The following is an 18,647-nucleotide window of genomic DNA, read 5'->3' on the forward strand; positions in this document are numbered from 1 at the left end:
CATCTGATTACTGTGACACAGAAAACTAAATATAAAGAAGAAATACTTGTATCACTGTTTGCAATTTTTTTAAAAATTAAAAGTTTTAAGTACAGGGTTTTCCCCCCTATTTTTCTGTTCTCATGACTGAATGACATCACAAATGACCGACCAGTAACTGCTAGGTCACGGTTGCCCTGATCCTGAATTTACAGCAGCACGACAGAAACCCAAAAGCAGTTTCCTATTTCCTACTCCAAGTCTGAAAAGTAAAAACCTTCCCTTTAAAGTTATCATATTCAGACAGACATTCCACAGAAGGAATAAAAAGGGGGTGGGGGGTAAAAAAAATTACTGTTAGGGGTAATCAGAACAGAGAAACAAATCGCCTGTGCAGTGAAATCAGAGCTGGATTTCAACGCAGAATCAGTGAGATTCTGAGCGCTCCTGTCCAAGAAAATGAGCAAATCTAGTGAATGTCAACCTTGGCAAAGGTAAAACGAATTTTATTTTCCTAATCATATGGGCCCACAAGCAGATTATTCCTCTACTGAGAAATCTATTTTTATGCTTAATATAATTTATCATTTCCCCACCATAGTATCATATAAGGAAGACCTATTCTACTCTACCCTTTAATAGTTTTACTAAGTCAACACCTGTAGCACTAAATTTCAAAGCCTAATTTCTCATTTTATGTTGCCATCTACAAATTTTTTCTCCTTCATGTTTAAGTGAACATATTTACTGACTTATAAATACCTATTCTGCATCTTCAATATTTACCTCTCAGCTCTTTCCTTCTAACAGCTATTCTTGCAACCTTTTAAAACATTGTTAGACTATGATTTAACAATACATTTTTCCTACTAAAAATGCTCAAGGCCATTTTTGTGTCATACGCTTATTTTATTACAACCTTTTAGAGGCAAAAAGGATGTACCTACACCCAAGTTACTGGAGTCTGATTTAAAATGAAGCCTCAATAAATAATCTCTCTGGAATCACGTTTGGCGTGGCTGACCCAATCTCAATAAAACACATTCTAATTTACATGTTAAATTTCTATCCTTCCATAGTGCGCCTCAGGCACAAGGAAAATATTCAACCAATTGTCAAATAAAGCAAGAAACATGCAATATAATTTAAAAGTTTTCTAAAAACACACAATAAAAATACCAGTCCCTAAACTGCACGTTATAGCATGAATATTTTATGAAATGTTAACAGAAAAATCTGAACGCTGTGACTGGAATATTAAGTGATAGCTCCTTTCTTCAATTTTGTGATTAACAGGTCTTTTATTGGTAGTAAACTAGAGCAAACAATCAGAATAATAATACATATGCAGTTTTCAGTACACACAATAAAAGTTAAAGAAATTCAAAACCTGTATAAAACAAAACACTGGAGAAAAATACAGCTTAAGAGATAACAGTGGTAAAGGTCCTCTCCATCCTCTGATTACAGCTTGTACTCTGTACTCAACAGAACTCAACTGCACTTTCCGAAATAAGAAATACAAACTTTTTAGAATTGAGCGCATTTAAGAGGATTAAACACATTTTCTAAGGATTTTGCAATAACAAATAGGTGACCCTTTAGCTGATAAACACTTAAGGGAGGAAGGTGGGGAGAGGAAATTAACTAGCATTTTGTAACCATTTTTAATAATTTCTTCTTTTCCAAACACTGCTTTCATAAGTGTTTTACACTTGCACAATATTAATTACTTTATTATACATGGAAGCCTGTGGTAGGCTGATTACACAATAAGACTGCAAACAACCAGTGGTACTTTTCTGACGTCAGAAGAGTACATAAGACTGAAACATCACCAAAAGTACATAAAAAAACTCATCAGCATAAACACCAAAGTACATTAAAAAATATAATCAGGAAAAAAATACAATTGCTAAGAAGTGGTTTAGAGCAGAGCCACTAGCAGCAGCTGCAAATGGCAATTAGCATTGATAGCAAGTTCTGATGACTTTACAAGACCCCTGTACAATACTGACTAACACACCCTTTCAATGGACCTCCAAGGCTGCGATTTCACAGAGGCTCTGATGTCATAACTAAACGAGACCCTCTTCTCCCTCACATTAGCTGTGTCACCAGTTGGAATTACACCCTTATTAGAGTCTGTAGGGCTTTATTATACATGAAAATCTGGGGGGCGGGGGGTGTTGACTTTATTGTTTAGTATCTGGATGCCATAGGCATATAAAATGCATAATGAAATTACCTATAGAATGTAAATCATTCTAAAATCGAAACTGCCAAGACAGAAAGAAGGAACAAGGAACTCTTAGAGAGATTAGTTAACAAAAGAGACCCCCAGAAGTGTGGGTGACATGTACGAATACAGACAAGAGGGCAATGTCTTTAGGCCATGTATAAAAACCAGACCCCAAATTTCAAAGAACGGTGTAATTCCAACTGGGGTTCTAATACTGGGACCAACCACTTGGGCTTCGACATTCTTCTAGATGTCAGCGGACTCCTAATGGAATTACAGCCTGTTACAGTGGGGATAAGGAAAGGGTGCTTTTCTTACTTCTTTCATTAAAGCTATCATTCCAGGCTTTGATCAAAGATCCAAGAATATTTGTTCTACCAGGCTGGAATGAATGTGGTTTGGAAGTTCAGAGTACATTTAAAAGCTGCAACAAAATACAGGTAGCCAACATCTCAGAATTTTGGATCAGCCCAGATGGAGACAGCTATTTGAAATGTTTTCAATCCCCCACTTAAATGATGAAATGTGTATCACATCAGCCCCGATAGAGCGTTTGAAATGTTCCCGATCCCTTACTTAAATGATGAAATGTGTATCATACTATCTGTAAATTGGATATTCCATTACAGTGAAACGTACAGAATTCCCATGCGTTATTACACTTTCCTGAGAGTGAAGCAATTAGAATAACCTTAATCCTAGCAACAAAGTTTTTTTGTGTTTTTTTTTTGTTTTGTTTTTTTGTAGGTTTTTTTTTGTGTTTTTTGTTTTTTGTGTTTTTTTTTGCAGTTAAAACTTTTGGGCTATTCCCTGACGATCTATACATGTAAATTTGATTGCTAAACATTGTCACTTTGAATGGCAAACTATTTTTAATCTATTGATTTTGATTAAAAATCATAATACAAACAGAGCTAAAATCACGCTAACAAAATAAACTAAATATGAAAAGTTGCATTGAAAGGGCATTACATTATTCTTAATAGGATCGTGTAGAAACATTCCAATGGCAGTGTTCTCAAAATAAAACAAAATTACATTAGAAGACCTCCAGCCCGGTCACTCTGGGGACCTTACCGGTAACTCTGGCTGGTGGGTGTCTTTCCTCTCGTACTACATGGCTCACTTACATCAGACATCATGTTTGTATACCCTGAGAAATCTGACACTGAAGTCCTTACTCTACTGTCCACTTCTCCGTTAGAGTTACTGATAAAGCTCATTGGCACCCTGCTGCCCGACTTGAACTGAGAACCGAATGCTTGTGCAAAGTTCTCAATCTGGTACGTCGTTCTAGGCTCTGGGTCTTTCTGAGGCTCTATCTGGCTAGCTAACTCCTGAGATGGAATCTGAAAGCTGGCTGAGGACTCTAAGTTTTTCTGTTGTTCCTTCTGGCTAGTCAGTTTCTGAGATGAGGACTGAAAGGCTGAAGAGGTCTCCAGATTCTTCTGAGAATCTATCAGATCATCCAGCTCCTGGGAAGGTGTCAACTGCTGATGGGTGGCATCCAAAGCAGACAGGTAAAGACCTGGTTGAGATCCAAACAACATCCCAAAAGGAGGCTTTGGCAATGAAGATGGCAACACTGAGGTAACAGACTGGCCGAAACCACACTCCAAAGGAGACGTAGTGTATATCTGTTTTTCTGGAAATAAAGTGTGGTTGTGGAGAGGCGAAGACAAGCTGACAAACTGGAAACCGTGTCCAAGCGTAAAACCCGCATTCGTGGATTTTTCAAAAGCCTGCTGGAGGTACTTGGAGTATTCTTGCAACATGCTTGCCTTCTCAGAGGAAGGGGTCTGGGTGCCTGGGCTCAAATTCTCTTCTTGAACCAACTCAGAGTGTTCTCCTGAGGTGTGTAAGTCCACTCGTGGTTCTGTTATGTTGAAAGGATCCTCCTTCTGGCTTTCTGACTTGTTGGAGTACTGATCCAAAATACTCTGCAAAACCTCATCCGGAATTCCAGACTTGTCATGACAAGACTTAATTTCAGTATTTAGAGCTGAGGAGTCGATAAGTGACAATGGGGCCTCACTGTCCAAAACACTGACCCCTGCAGACTGAATGACGGACTGCTGGGAGACCATGTGTCCCACGTTTATAGAGAAGGCACTGTTGCTGCTGGCAGTTGGTAAGTATCTTCTTTTCTTTGAAAACTGCATGGCATCGTCATAATTACTATTCATCTGGCCTTGCTTGCCACCTGCACCCTGGAGAAGACTAATGGTCTCCACACCAGTGCTCGATGCTATGCCAAGTGAGCCACCTGGTTTCCCAGACAAAGGCTTCTGACCAACTATGTCTGGTAATGGTGACACAAAGTTAAGGTAGTTTTTGTCTGTACTCTTTCTGCTTCCTTTCTTAAAGATCAATTTTGGCACCCTTTTCTGCAGTTCGTCCACACCAGGGCCAATTATGCCTCCACCGGAAGACATAGCGGGCATCTCGACGGAGTAACTCTGCACGCTCAGGCTGTTGGAAATTGGTGATTCGGTCGCTTTAGCAGTCTTGTGTTCCTTATTTTCGACAGCTATGCTTTTTGACTTGGTTTTTCTCCTTGAAGAACTGGTGTTTCCCTGAGACAACACAGCCAGGTGACCCATACTGTGAGGGTTTGACGACCCAGGTTCTGCGCTCACGGCTCCTTTCGCTATGGCTTCACCACACGTGCGTCTGTGCTTCAACAGTCTATCAGTCCTCGAAAAATACTGTTGGCAAGTGTCGCACTTATATGGCTTTTCTCCACTATGTGTCCTCTTGTGTCTCTCCATGTGGTACTTCTGGATGAACTTCATGCTACACTGGTCACAGCCAAACGGCTTCTCTCTGCTGTGGATCTTCTCATGCCGCTGCAGGAGGTATTTCTGAATGAAACCCATGCTGCACTGGCTGCACTGGAAAGGCCTCTCTCCCGTGTGGATGAGCACGTGTCTCCGCAGGTGATAGGAGCTTCTGAAAGCAGCGCTACAGTGATCGCAGATATGAGGTTTCTGACTTGGGGAGAGGATGGCGCCTTCTCCATCTCCAACCACAGGAGGTTTGGAAGAGGCGCTGGGCTTCCTCTTGGCTTTGATTCCCTGAGATTCTGGCTTTGGCCTCTTCGCCTTTTTGACTAAGTTAGTGTCCTGCTTTGGCTCCCCGTTGTCATGGCGCTCGTCGGTCCTGGCGCTGGCCAGGTGGTGCTGGGCGGGCTGCGGCTGGCCATGCTGGTGGAGGACGCTGAGGTCCTGGATGACGCCGTGGCTGCCCCCTTCCCCGCTGCCCCCCAGGCCCGGGCATCTGTCTTCGGCCCCCGCGAACAGCCCCCCGTAGTGGTGGTGGTGGTGGTGGTGGGCCGGCTGCTCGTCGGGGTCCGCCGGCTTCTCCTGCTTGATGCTGACCAGGGACTGCAGGAAGCCCCAGGAGGTCCGCTGCGCCGGGAAGGCCGCGCCGGAGGCCGCCGGCTCCTTCTTGAAAGTCATGTCCGGGGCCGGCGCAGGGGGGGGCTCGGCCGCCGGGGCCGCGGAGGTAGAGGCGGCGAGCACGCACTGCGGGGGAGGGGCGGCCGGGCCGGCCGGCCGGGTGAAGCTGGCGACCGGGGGCAGCCGGTGGTTGAACATGACCAGACCCTGCGGGAAGCTGGGCTCCATCTCCGCCCGCCGGCCGCCGGAGCCGCCGCTGCCGCTCAGGAACCCGCCGCCGACTTTCATGCCCCGGAGGAGGCCTGGCTGCGGGCGGGAGGGACAGGGAGAGGGGACAAGAGAGGCGGTGGGACCGGGCCCGCGGGACCCCGCGCCCGACCCGCCGCCGCCCAGCCCGCAGCGCCCGCACGGAGCGCAGCGCGGTCCCCTCGGCGCCGCGCGCACGGCCCCGCGCCCCCCCCGGCCTCGCCCGCCCCGCGCCCACCCCCCCGCAACACTTACGGTCCCGCCGCCGCCGCCGCCGCCGCCGCCGCCTCCAGTTAATAAAAATAACGCCGTCCTCTCCACAATGGAATTAAAAGCCTCCCCCGCACTGCGCAGGCGCGGCGCGGGGTCTGCTGGGAACTCCCCGGCCCGGCCCGAGGGGAGCGCTGCGCGGCCAGCGCGCAGGCGCCGCAGCTTCCGCCCGGCTCGCCTGTCAATCACCGGGACGGTTGGGCGGAGGGGCTGGAGGGGCGGGGCTTTGGGGACCCTCAAAAACCGGGCTTCCGCGGCGGCCAGGCGTGATTGGTGGGCCGCAGGGAAGGGACTGGACGTGGTGAGGGCCTCGGTGGCAAAGGCGCGCCGGAGGTGGACCCCGGGGGCGGGAAGTTCTGCGGGAGGGGGCTGCAGGAGGAGGCTGCAGGACTGGGGGAAACTGAGGCCTGCATGTCGCGGCTCCCTCCACTTGACAACTTGCTGTCCAGGTCGTGACTCAAAATCCAGACCCACAAAGTGCCTCCCTTGGGGCACTTTTGATTCCACCTAGACACATTCAACTTCAAAGGCTCAGCCTTTAGGAAAACACATTGTTTCTGTTGTCTCTCTTCGTGCGGGGACACTTCCATAATGGGCCCACATGCTTTGCTTTTGCAGGAGGAGCCTATTTGGAAACCGCAATAGAAGTACCGTTGCAAGGAAGAAAAAAGAAGCAGCAGCAGCAGCTGTGTTGCTGCCAACGTACCTGAAGGCTACTGGAAAAGGAAGGCTGTCATCCAGGTGTGGCAGGCAGCCTGTAAAACACGCCCACAAGCGCCTTCATCAGTAGGTGTTGTTTAAATGCCCACCACACCTTCCTAGGCTGGCTGATGAGTCTGTTGGCCACGTCACACTGCTACCTGGCACCTTATGTGACTCCCGAAAAATTGACTGCCTGTCCCTCCTAAGAGCTCCGCCAGGCTCCCCTCTGGCCTCCCCAGTGCAGAATCCTGAGAATCACATGCAAAATTGGGAACGTGACCAGGTGACATCTCGAAATCAAAGTTAGATCAACAAAAATCAAGTATTTGGTCAGTGCGTAATGTACACAAGGCACTCATTTTCTTAGTAAGCATGTAAAAATCTAAACCAGCAACTTTTCCTAACAAACAGTATATATCACAGACGTTTTTTCATAAAAGAACTAGAACTATGACAATATTTTATTTACATAGCATGTTTTTTCTTATTGAAATTACAAGTCCATTTTCTCAACATTTCTAGCTAAATAACTTCTCATAATTCAACAATAAATGACTTCTCTGAGAAATTGCACCTTTGAAACCGTAAAGATTATTAACAAATCCTCATGGGCCTCCCTAAAGCCTGCTTGAAAACTTAGAAAGACAATATTTCATGAGCATTTTGAGATAAGAAACAGTAGCATTTTTAAATGCCATGCAGCTACATGCAAGTATTCTGCCCCTAAAACCGCAACTTTAATACTGTCAAGTACAGTTAAGTGTTAAAAGAAAGACTGAAAATTCATAAACTTAAGGCAGTAGTAAAATATTAGCCAATGCCTATGAGAAATGAGGCTGTCCGCTTACTCGGGTGTCAGCGTTGAATGGTAAGCTGGGATGCATATAAGCTTATCCAAGCATGAAGGGCAGTAGGACACTCATATGAAAAGCCAAGTTTGTTCCTCAGTTATCAAGATAAGAAACCTGTCATTTCTCTCATTCACTCTGTCAGCCTTGAGATACTCCAAGCGGACTTACCTCTGTGTTGTACACCCCATATATCAGGAAGATGAAGAGACCCTGTAAAATAAAACGGAGGGAAAAAGCTGTTAACGCTAATCATTTCAGCAGTAGAAATACCTGAAATAAACTTTCCTGGGAACAGACAAAAGAAGACACACTTCATCAAGGTCAATTTATTTTTCTATTTTTCAACATTAGAAGCGGCACCTTGAGCATTTATAAGATAACATACTCGCACATCACTTAGAGTGCCGGTGCTATTCAATTCTTTAGAAATAGAAAATAAAAGTACCATCCCAGGTACATAGAATGTTAATTAGAAAAACCAGCATGCTAGTCTCTGAAAGATAGCTGGGTCATAAAAAAAAAACTCAGAAAAATGTCATCAAACTAATAGAAAGCACTAAGCATTGGAATTTCTAAGCACTGTTTTAGGCTGCAGCAAGTAGAATATGTTTGTTACAGTCTTCAAAGGGGTAAAATTCTTTAAAAACATTAAAGTACAAAACAGCTAAAAGGATAAACTTAGAGTAATAAGTATAAATAGTTCTAAAATAATACTTAAAATGCCAGTTCAAGTTAAGGTAAATTTTCACATTATCAGCTGTTGTAAAACTGCATCCATTTTTATTGTATCCTATATATAATAAAAGCTCCAAAAATCTGCTATGCATTAGTTCTTAGCTTTAGAAAGTAATTAATTGTAAAATATAAATTAAATCTCATTCTGAAATCTAAAGTCTTAACTTTTTAAAGTAGATAAAACTGGTATGGCTTAAACTTATTTGAGATAATTGGGAGCAAGAAATTTTCCATGTGTTTCTTCCTTACAGAGGAAAGAAAAATGTACATTATACTATCCTAATAAACCAGATATTAAATAGGGTCTGGACTAAAATCTGGAAATGGTTCAAATAGTGAATGTGACCCTTTCAAAAGGAACGTTATCACAGGAATATTTTTATATTTGTTTACCCCTGACTCCTTACATCTCACAGATAATGGAAACAATCCTGGAACAAGGAGATTGCATAAACAGAACCAAGATTTGTTCTTGTTAGTTTCTTTTTCAAAAGAGCTCTTTTTTTTTTTAAGAACAATTTTAGGTTGACAGAACACTTGCGAAGACAGTACTGAGCGTTCGCATGTATCCCGTATTGTCAACATTTTATATTAGTACGGTACATTTGCTCTAATTATTCTTATTAGTTTTCAATACTGCTGTCTACATAATTTCAGAAACTAAAACTATTGCACTACATGCATTGGATTAATAAGAAAGATTAACAGAGTTTTCGAACAATCGAATACTTCCATTTGGGTCATAACCTTTTGAAAATTCAAGTATAGTGACAGTTTTGTCACTGTATATATATGATGTCCCAGAGCTCAATAGCAACACTCCGTTCCATCTTTCAAGTGGCCTTCGTCAAAATCTACAAAGTGTGCAGTGAATTCAAGGTGCTTCGATGGGTCTCATTTCATAGATGACTTGTTTGCCCCTGTCCTAGATAACTCAGGAAAAAAATATTTCTTCTCTGACTTACGAAAAAAACTATACACTAATCAGCAGTCCTCCTTCCCATAGTAATTGCTAAGTCTATTTCATATTGTGTTACATCGATGTAAAATTAAGAGGTCACTCAAATTTTAATTCTGTTTATGAGATAGGAGGATTTTATTTTGTGCACTAGATGAGTCCCTGACGAAATACACTTTCCTGCATATTGAACAATATGCACTGTGCTTTCTCGATGTTCAGAAACAACGGTTTGCATGGAACCTGTATGATGCTTTGTAAATCAAAGTGCCTTTCTGTGATGTGTGGAACCACTCCTGGAATTTATCTGCTTTGTACATTCGATTTTCTCTAAAAGAAAAGAGAGTTCTTTAAAAGTCACACTTCCCCCCATGTCTTGGTAAAGTGAGAATATAGGGCATGTCTTAATATTTTTATTTCCTGCACTTCTGTTACTTGCTCTACGTTTTACATTTTAATACATTTAACCCTTTACACTAATGTAGAATGACCGACAACTAACATCTTCCTTTGGAAAAAAGGATTTAGACTGTTTGAAACATAGTTTTAAATAAAGCCAGCTCCAATCTCAACGGTTTGTTCTTGCTCCTTTTTCTTCACAGGTGCACAGTTGCAAGCACAAATGGCAAGCCCCAAAGTGATGCCATGTAAAGACCCTGAGAAAGTCTGCGACTGGAAACCACCCCCAGGAGTCTCTGCCCGCCTTTCTCTTGTGCTGTCCCCCTGATGCCACCACAACCAGCGGAAAGGTAAAACGTTCATAATAATTCACTGAATTGCATGCTTCACACATGACAACTCTTTTCCCCACTGGTTTTACCAGCTACTGACAGTGTGATGATTTGGACTGAACTGTACAGAACTTCGTAACCCCTCACTGCTGAGTAAACACCCCATTGTCTCCGTTCCCCAAAGGGAAGGACCAAAACAGAAACAGCAAAACCTAAAAATCGGAAGCCGCAACTAGGAGCCCCTTTTAAATTTCTGCCGAGAGAATACCTCAAAGAACAGCCAGAAAGAACCAACTGCCAAATTGCAACTCGCACTGAGGTTTCTGGAACTTGTTTGCCCAACATTCTGTCCTACCCGAGAGTGAAAGCACGCCCCACTCGTGAAATGCACGGCCCCTCCTGTCTGCTGTCGTTTCTGCTGGGCCACCATAGACGTATTCATGCATCGTCCGTAGGGTGTATTCATTTATAGAGCTACCAATTCTGCAGAATTTAGTCACGGTCCAAATACCAGTCACGGTGGGCAGGAAGCATCCCAGTGTGGCTGGATTCCTGTCGCATGTGTGTACTTTATGAGCAGGAGTCAGGCCCAGCAAAGGATCACCAGGATATTACATCGGATACTGCGCAGGAGTTAAAAATAGAAACGTAAGGGGGAAAATCATGCTCTTTGCTTTCCTTCTCGTTTATCTATGAACCATTAAAAACCGAGGCAGCTTTGTCAATGTTTTCCCTGTTCCGGAAGTCCACTGAACACTCACTGCCAGCAGTTTCAACAGCTGACATCTAGTCTGTTACTTTTATATTGATCATTCTGTTCTTTCCTAGCACTGCGTGGCTGCTACAAAGTCAGTCTTTTCAGGGGTGGCATGTTCTTTCCTGGAGAGGCAGAGGACAGGGAAGGGCCACCGTACCCAGGACACTGTCTACTCGAGAGTCAGAATAATACCAACAGTGCTGGTACATGGCAGCTCTCTCAGAGCACTCTCATTTACCTTTGTTCCTCCCTGCAGTACTGCGGAGGGGGCAGCGTGCTTATTGGTGGCTTTACTTTATAAAGGGGGCTTTTGAGGCTTGCTCCAAGTGCTGTGAAGCTGACAGGTCAGCCAGCCAAGGCTCAGTAGTCCGACTCCTAATAGAATCTTCGATTCTATTAACACACTGCCTAAATAGACAGCTTCCTAACTCGTAAGTCATCGGCTGCGAGGTAACACACTTGGGGAGACAGACCTTGCCAAGCCGAGCTGGTTGGAAGCGTGTTGCAGCTCGACGAGCTCATTAGATCAGGACCTCAGCCCCCAGTAATCCTGGTCCTCTTGCCGTCTGGGGAGGCCTCGCAAGTACAGGAGGGAAAATGCTCTCAGCAGTGACGTGCCAGGTTCTGGCTTTTGTGCTTTTCCTTACAAATCCTCCTTCAATGGTGAACCCTTGCTAGTTGCTGGGAAACATACCTTTCCCACCACAGGCTGCTAGGTAACCGCATAGTCAAATACCCTTCTCATTATCATCATTTCCTGAACTTCTCAGAATGTATGGCACTCTGCTGTGTGCATATATTTATTTTTAAACCATGCTCCCACCGACCTGCTGTGCACAAGTCCCGTTTGGGGGCCTAAATCCCACCGAAACAGAAGTACTGTACTGCTGTGTCCGGGGGTGTGTATTTGAGGTGGCTGCTGCTGCCCACGTGTAGTGGCAAAGAACCGGAAGCCCCCCGAGTGCCCTCTGACAGGGACGGCGGGGTAAATTGTGGAGCTCCATCTCTTCGGGTCCTAGGCAGCTGGAAGAGGGAGTCAGAGCGGTTTGTTAGCCTGGAGAGATTTCCACGCGCTGTTAAATGAGAAAAGCCAGAGAAGGAGATGCGTGGGATGTATGTTCTCATTTTGTAAAACAAATAACGCAGCCCTTTCTTCCCACCCCCCTTCCCAAATATAACTGATCAGGCGGGAGAAAGCTGTGGAAACACGCACACCCAACTGTCGTCACTGGTTCCCGAGTGGGAAGGTGGAGAGGGAGAGGAGGGGAGTCAGAAACAAGTGCGACAGAGGCAAACTAGCAAAACGTCAGGGCATTACCGACAGAGGCCGTGGGGTATGCAAGTCCATGGGGCATGTTACCATGGATACAGGAAACAGAACCCGCACACGGGTAGGATCTAAGTATCAGATGGACAGATGAAATATTCATTTGATTTGGGGATAAGATTCTAGGGGGGTTTTCTCCATTCCTATTACTTTAATGTAAAGACAACAATATATTCAAACAAAAAAGATGCACATAGATTTGTTCAAGGTGAAGTTACTGTTAAATGAGTTAATACTTTTTAAATAAATGTATATGAATTTTGATTAGTAGACCAAAAGAAACATCAGTTTACACAATAGAACAAATGATCAGTTTTGCCAGGGAAAGAGGGTGGATGGCGGAAGGGGAGCTAAAATGGATTATGAAGTGACTGCCTCTTTTGTGTTTCGCGTTCCTTTTCTGAAGATCTGACTCTTGAAAGGGGAGGAAGAGTGACCAGGAGACTCCTGGCATTTCAGAGACTCTGAAAAAGCACAGTGTTGTGAGACCGCACAGCTCTCCAGGGGACCTGCCAGGAGTTTGGAATTGCTCCAGCCGGTGGTTTCCAGGTGGGAGAAGGGAGGGAAGCTGATGAATGAAACCAGAGGGGCAATAGGGCCGGACCATGAAAGGCCTTGCGTGTCATGCCAAGGAGTTCCCCACGTCTTCTCTGGGAAAGGGGGACAGTTGAAGGATTTTAATCAGGAAAGTGATGTCATGAGATTTTTTGCAGTAACTCTAGTAGTGATGAGGGAGATGGATTGAAGCAACAGAGACTAGCAGCTGGGCAACCAGGTAGGAAGTTATTGTCAGGGTAAGAGACCGAACTAAGGGAGGCGGCCATGAGGACTCAGAGACGTGTAGGAGGTACAGGCACGTGGCCCGGGAGGCTAAGTGGACGTGGCGGGAAAGCGCGAGGGCCGAGTTACATGTGATTCTTAGATTCCTGGCTTCTGTGAGGGCTGCGTGGCGGTACCCTTTCCTCAGACAGAGCATTAAGCGGAAAGAGGGCATGTGTGTTGGGGAAAAGAATCCATTCAGAGTTGCATATGTGAGACGGGAGTGTGGCCCAGTGAGCAGTGGACTCAGGTGCCTGGGCCTTCGCGTGCTCTCTGGGACAGAGACCGGACGCAGGCATCGCCGGGGCGGGTGGAAGTCCACGCCGTGAACTAGGACGCGTGCAGAGTAAATAGAGGCAACGGCCTGGACAGCATTCTGGGAAATGTCAGCTCTGATTCAGAGATGAGCAGAAAGAAAAGCCCCGATGAAAGAGGAGTCAGAGAGGTTGAAAGAGGGAGTTTTCATGGATGCCAGCAGAAGAGGGTTTCAAGGAGAAAGGAATGACTCATGCCAAACGTCGACCCTGAAGGCGGACGGCCTGGCTCCCAGGCCTAGCTCTGCTGCTTACCAGCTGTGTGAGCTGGGGCGAATCCCCAGGTGTTTCTGCTCCTCATGTTCATCACATATAAAATGCACACAGGAATCGTGCCTGTGTCCGGGAGTCGTGGGAGTTAAATAAATTAGTGCGTAGAACGGCGCCTGGCATCACATAATTGCTGCATGAGTTCCATCGACTATCAGTCAGGTCCGATAAGAAATGACCTGAACATGCCATTCATTCATTCCAGTCACCTCCGAGTACCTACGTCAGGCCCCGAGGACACCGCCATGAGCAAAACGCTGACCCTGCCCTCGATGGAGCTCGCATTCTGGTGAGGAGCGAGCGCTCTTGGATGCGTGCGCTGTGCGCTGTTCCAGTCAGCTGACCAGTGTCACCTTGTTCGTGCCTCACAATCACTACAGGAGGAAAGGTCCTGTCACTGTGCCATTGTCCAGACAGGAGCCATGACAAGCACAGACGGCTCAGCAAGGTCCCAGAGCCACAAGGAGGCAGAGGCAGGATCTGACCGGAGCTGGACTGGCTGTGGAGGACACCTCTAACTCGTATCATCTCCGGGGGCCCCTCACTGCAGTGCTGTAGCAGCGTGGTGGGGGCCACATCCAGACGGCAGTGAGCAGAGCCCCAATTGGGAGGCGGTGGAGAGAGTCTGAAAGCACTTCCACAGAGAACCACACTCCAAAGGCCGAGCAAGGGGTTTGTGGTGTGTTTCTCTTGTGTGAAGGGTGAGTAAGGAACACGGGAGGACTGAACAGCAAGCGTGCTTTGGTCAAGTGCTTCCCAAGTATGTTTCCAGGCTTCCTCTGCAATACGCTGGGTGGGGAGACCCAGGTCTCTAGATAGTGCCTGGAGGGGGATGTATTTGGTAGTATTTATTGAAGCAAGGTCAGTGTCATTTAAATGTCAGCTCCACCTGTGGTAGCATCTCATTCTAGGACAAAAGTCAAGGTGATAGAGAACACGTATTCTCGATGAATTTAAGATCAGTAAAGGCTGCCTGCCGATGGGAGGTCAGAATCTTCTGGTAAGTGTGAGACGTCTAAAGAGGCCTTACCTCCTCTAGGTCTGCTTCTGAGTCAGCAGGTCCCAGGGACCTGCCTTTTGACACGCCCTCCAGGGTCCGATGCATGACCACATTTAAGAATCAATTCCAGCTCCACCAGCGCTAGCCTGTGGCCTAGAGCAAATTAATCTATCTGTGCTTCCGTTTCCTCGTTGGAAACAGAGATAATAATAGTAGTTACCTCCGAGGTTTGTTGGGAGCAAAGGAGCTAAATTGTTAACCCAATACCTGGCTCAAAATAAGCATTCAGCAATACCTGTTATGGGAAATAAATCACTTTTTAAGGGATAGTCAGCAAATAAGTGCCTACAACTTTAGGGAGGTTCAAGTTAGCCTTATTTGAAGACGAAATAAATTCTATATTGCATTAACTTGGGGTTATAACCAAAAGGCTGTGGGAGGCCAATAAATAAGGAAGAATTTCAGGACAGAATGTAAAGAGTTCTGGCAACACAAATTTTCTTCTACAGCTTTTTTTAAGTTAAGACAATTGGCCCGATATGGCAGCCGGCATACCATGTATTAGGGTTACCATTTTACAGATCTACGCGTATACTATAAGGATTTCACATTTTAGTTTAAATAGTATATGAATCAGGCCCCTTTGGTTGCAAATGACAGAAACCCAGCTTAAACCAGATGAAATAAAAAAAAGGGGAGATTTATTGAAAGGAGACTGGCATAGCTATCAGAATTGAATAAATAGTTGAATAATTAAATCTAGGAATGGCGAGAAGAAGAGTGAACAAAGAAGTCTCTGTCTGCTTCTCAACCATTCTCCCAGATCGTTTTTTTGTGGTGGGAGATGTAGCACCCAACAGGTCCAGGCTCCCATTGTTCCAGCTCCTATATCAAGGGGAAAACTGGCTTTACTCTCTCACCCCTTGAGATAGGATTCTGGCCCCATTTGGGTCACACTATCCCTCCATGGACCAATCACTGCAGTCTAAGGAACGGACTGTTGTGATTGGCTCAGACTGGTTTCCAAGCCTGTCCCTTAACCAATCCTGTGATCAGAAAGGCCAGATCACAAAAGAAGAGGACCACTTCCATTCAGACCACTCAGCCAGAGCCAGAGGAGGGAGGAGGAACAGAAATCGTCACCTGAGGAATGTCAGCTCCCCAGTTCGTGTTTACTCCAGACATGGTCACTGGCCTCAGGACTCACAGCTTAGTGGGTGAGCAAAACAAATACGTGTGTACATAGGAAATGAAGAAAGGCTTATAAATGTGGGCTATGGTGTGAGGAAAATGCACAGTTAGATATTAAAGGAGCCCTGGGGAACTGGGATTCTGAGTCTTAAAAGAGGAGAGAAAATCATAGTGACCATTGAGACCAGGTCTTGCACCCAAGAGACTAAGAATTAAACTCATAGGAAAAGGACTGGTTACGCCGATCACGACAGACTGATGTGATGGAACATTATGCAGACATTAAAAATAGTTTTTACGGAAAGATTTTTCATCCTGTGGGAAACTGCTTAAGATACATGAGGAAGAACAACAGCCTACAAAAAGTATTATTTCAGTGACGTGAAAGAAAATGCATTTAAGAGAAAGAAAGGAAATATTCCCAAATATTCCTGATGAGTGCCCTGGACTTGTAGGATTATAGATAATCTTTATTTTTCTTATATTACTATATATTTTTCAAATTTTTGTTTTATTATCAGAAATATTTTCGAAAAAATAGATCTTAAAAGATTTTTCGTAGCATGGGGAAATAAGTCTCCTAAACTGTTAAATGACCAATGTATCGCAATATAATCACTATATAAAAATGCACTTAGATAAAATGGACAGTCACACACTAAAAAGTGTAAATGTGGTACCATGAGGTAAAATTTAAGGAAACATCTTTTTCCTGCATTTTCAGTCTTTCTCTCTTGTTTCTCCAATGGGTTTCTGCTTCTTTTATCATCAGAACTGCCCCCGCCCCCGATAATGTAAAAAGAGCTCCATAAATAAAAAAACCTAATAAATCTGAAATATCCAAAGTAGCTACTCTGTTAATTATTTATGAACTGTATCAGTATAAATCTATACCTCCACTTTGTTTTTCATTTAAAAACTCTATACATTTCTAGGAAAGCATTTTGAAAGAATATCTTAATATTTTAGCAGAAATGAACAACCTGTTGAGTTTCCTAGAACTTTCCAGAAGATCAGAGCTAACAAGTTCTGCACTTCCTGTCGTGTCTAGAAGATAATTACATAGAGCAGCCTGTCCAAGGGAAACAGGGATATTATGCTACTTTGCTGCCTGGTGACAGAACCCAGAGGAGACAAGTTGTCGTTATGAACCAAAGAGGCTGCCGTCGCCTCTTTTGTGGAATTTGGATAAATTGTTCTAGGCAAGCAAGTTCACTGAGTGATGTCTGTTGGAAAGTTTGAAGAAAAAAAAAAGAAAAAAAAGCCTAAGAATCTTGGCCTGTTGAGTTGTGTCTTTTGCCAAAGCCCACTATAGTTTTTGGAGCACATAGCATTTGGACTTGCGAGCTTAGTTCCCTGTAGCTCCCTTGTCAAGCTGGCCTGACGCACCTTCCGGGTTGAACTTCATCAAGGCCTGTGTGATTGGACACGTCCTGTTGAGAGCTTCCTGTGAGCAGCTATGGCTGCACGCTCATATTGCCTGGAGAGCCAACTTTCAGAACTCTAGTCTGTAGACTGCAACCTAGCAGCGCCTGTGATATATATATATACCAATTGGGGTAAAATTTGCTGAATTATATATATACCACCCCCCAAATCTTTTTGAAATAAACAATCAGTATAAAATTTTAAAAATCAACAATAAGATGGCACAAGGCCCAGATGTTTGGAAATCCCCCCAAAGCCTAACCCTCATCATAGTTTTTTGTAAGAGCCAGAACTCCTAGAGGGCAGACCCGGGCGAGTTCCCTTTTCCAGTTCCTGACGTTTAATTTGTTCATCCGTAAACACTTGTCTGGTACTTTATACTTTGTAAGTTACATTTATGGAGCATGATCTCATTTTGACTTCAGTACCATCCCATTTGAAAACCGAAGGAAATAAGTGACTTGTCCAATGTTAGAAAATAAAGTAGCAGAGCCTGGATTGTGTGGTTGCCAGTTGGGCATTTGTTCTGCCAGAGATGAATTGGCCCATTCATGTGCTTCTCTTTCTTTTATACTCACAGTTATCGTCTCTGTCCACTTCGTATGGGAGACCAAAAATTAATTGGTGAATTTCTTACAGAAGATAGTGTGTAAGTACAAATTCCTTAGATGGATTTAAAAATCTCATCTCACCCTTCTTTAAAAGGTGAAACTGAGTAACTCTGCTGTTTCTGCCAAATATCTTGAATATTTTTTTACTCAACACATTTTTGGATTCAACCTACAATCTTATGAGAAGCTTAAGCAGCTTTCGAGAGCCATGGGTCCACTTTAGCTTACGTCCTGTTTTATTTCACCACAAGAAGCTCAGAACAACATGGATCTTCGCAACACAACCAGACTTTCAGTTCTCGACTCCATAAACAGTAACTAAGTTGTCCCTAAATCTTGAACCATTAGCCATTCTTCTTCAAACCTGTCGTATAATATTACTGCTTAAAGCAGGGGACAGCACCTTCGCTCCTACCGAGTATAAAATCAGGCTTCGTTGTAGACTCCTCGTTATTTTAATTTATAGTTGAATGAAAGAACGGTTATTCTATGAACTGACTAAGCCTCAGCCTCTCTGCCGATGGCCTGGAGTGTTCTCTCCCTGGATGCTGACTTCAGAAGCAGCTAATCCCATTTCTTAGTAGAGTAGGACGCGGCCACTTAGCATCAAATGTATGGACATTAAGAGTGTCGCCGTCAGTAGAACGACTTGGACATTAGAAGAGCTGGAAAATGACTCTGGTCAGCAGGCGGGGACCCACACACTTGGGACTGTCTCTATGATTGACGTCCTGAGTGGTCCATGGCCGCAGTCTTCAGGTCAGAGTTCTTCAGGCCAAATCAACGTCTTCCGTGTTACTGCAGCAAGATTCCGG

At 44.5% G+C, this 18,647-nt stretch overlaps 1 protein-coding gene across 2 annotated transcripts; it reads right to left on the reverse strand.

Annotated features, from left to right (window-relative positions):
• Positions 1-1,251: 1,251 nt before the first annotated feature.
• On the reverse strand, positions 1,252-6,263 carry ZNF281 (zinc finger protein 281). 2 transcript variants are annotated; one of them, XM_088799183.1, is made up of 2 exons: positions 6,124-6,263; positions 1,252-5,928 (listed from the first exon to the last, which is right to left on the reverse strand). In XM_088799183.1, the coding sequence occupies exon 2, from the start codon at positions 5,908-5,910 to the stop codon at positions 3,295-3,297; it is 2,616 nt and encodes an 871-aa protein (XP_088655309.1). In that variant the 5' UTR covers positions 5,911-5,928; positions 6,124-6,263; the 3' UTR covers positions 1,252-3,294. The 2 variants fall into 2 exon arrangements, with proteins under 2 accessions (XP_088655309.1, XP_088655310.1); XM_088799184.1 differs by having other exon boundaries at positions 1,252-5,924; positions 6,124-6,236.
• Positions 6,264-18,647: the final 12,384 nt, after the last annotated feature.

Source organism: Rhinolophus sinicus, chromosome 6 (genome assembly GCF_057876585.1).
Source record: "Rhinolophus sinicus isolate RSI-liver-muscle chromosome 6, RSI-T2T, whole genome shotgun sequence".
Lineage (NCBI taxonomy): Eukaryota > Metazoa > Chordata > Mammalia > Chiroptera > Rhinolophidae > Rhinolophus > Rhinolophus sinicus.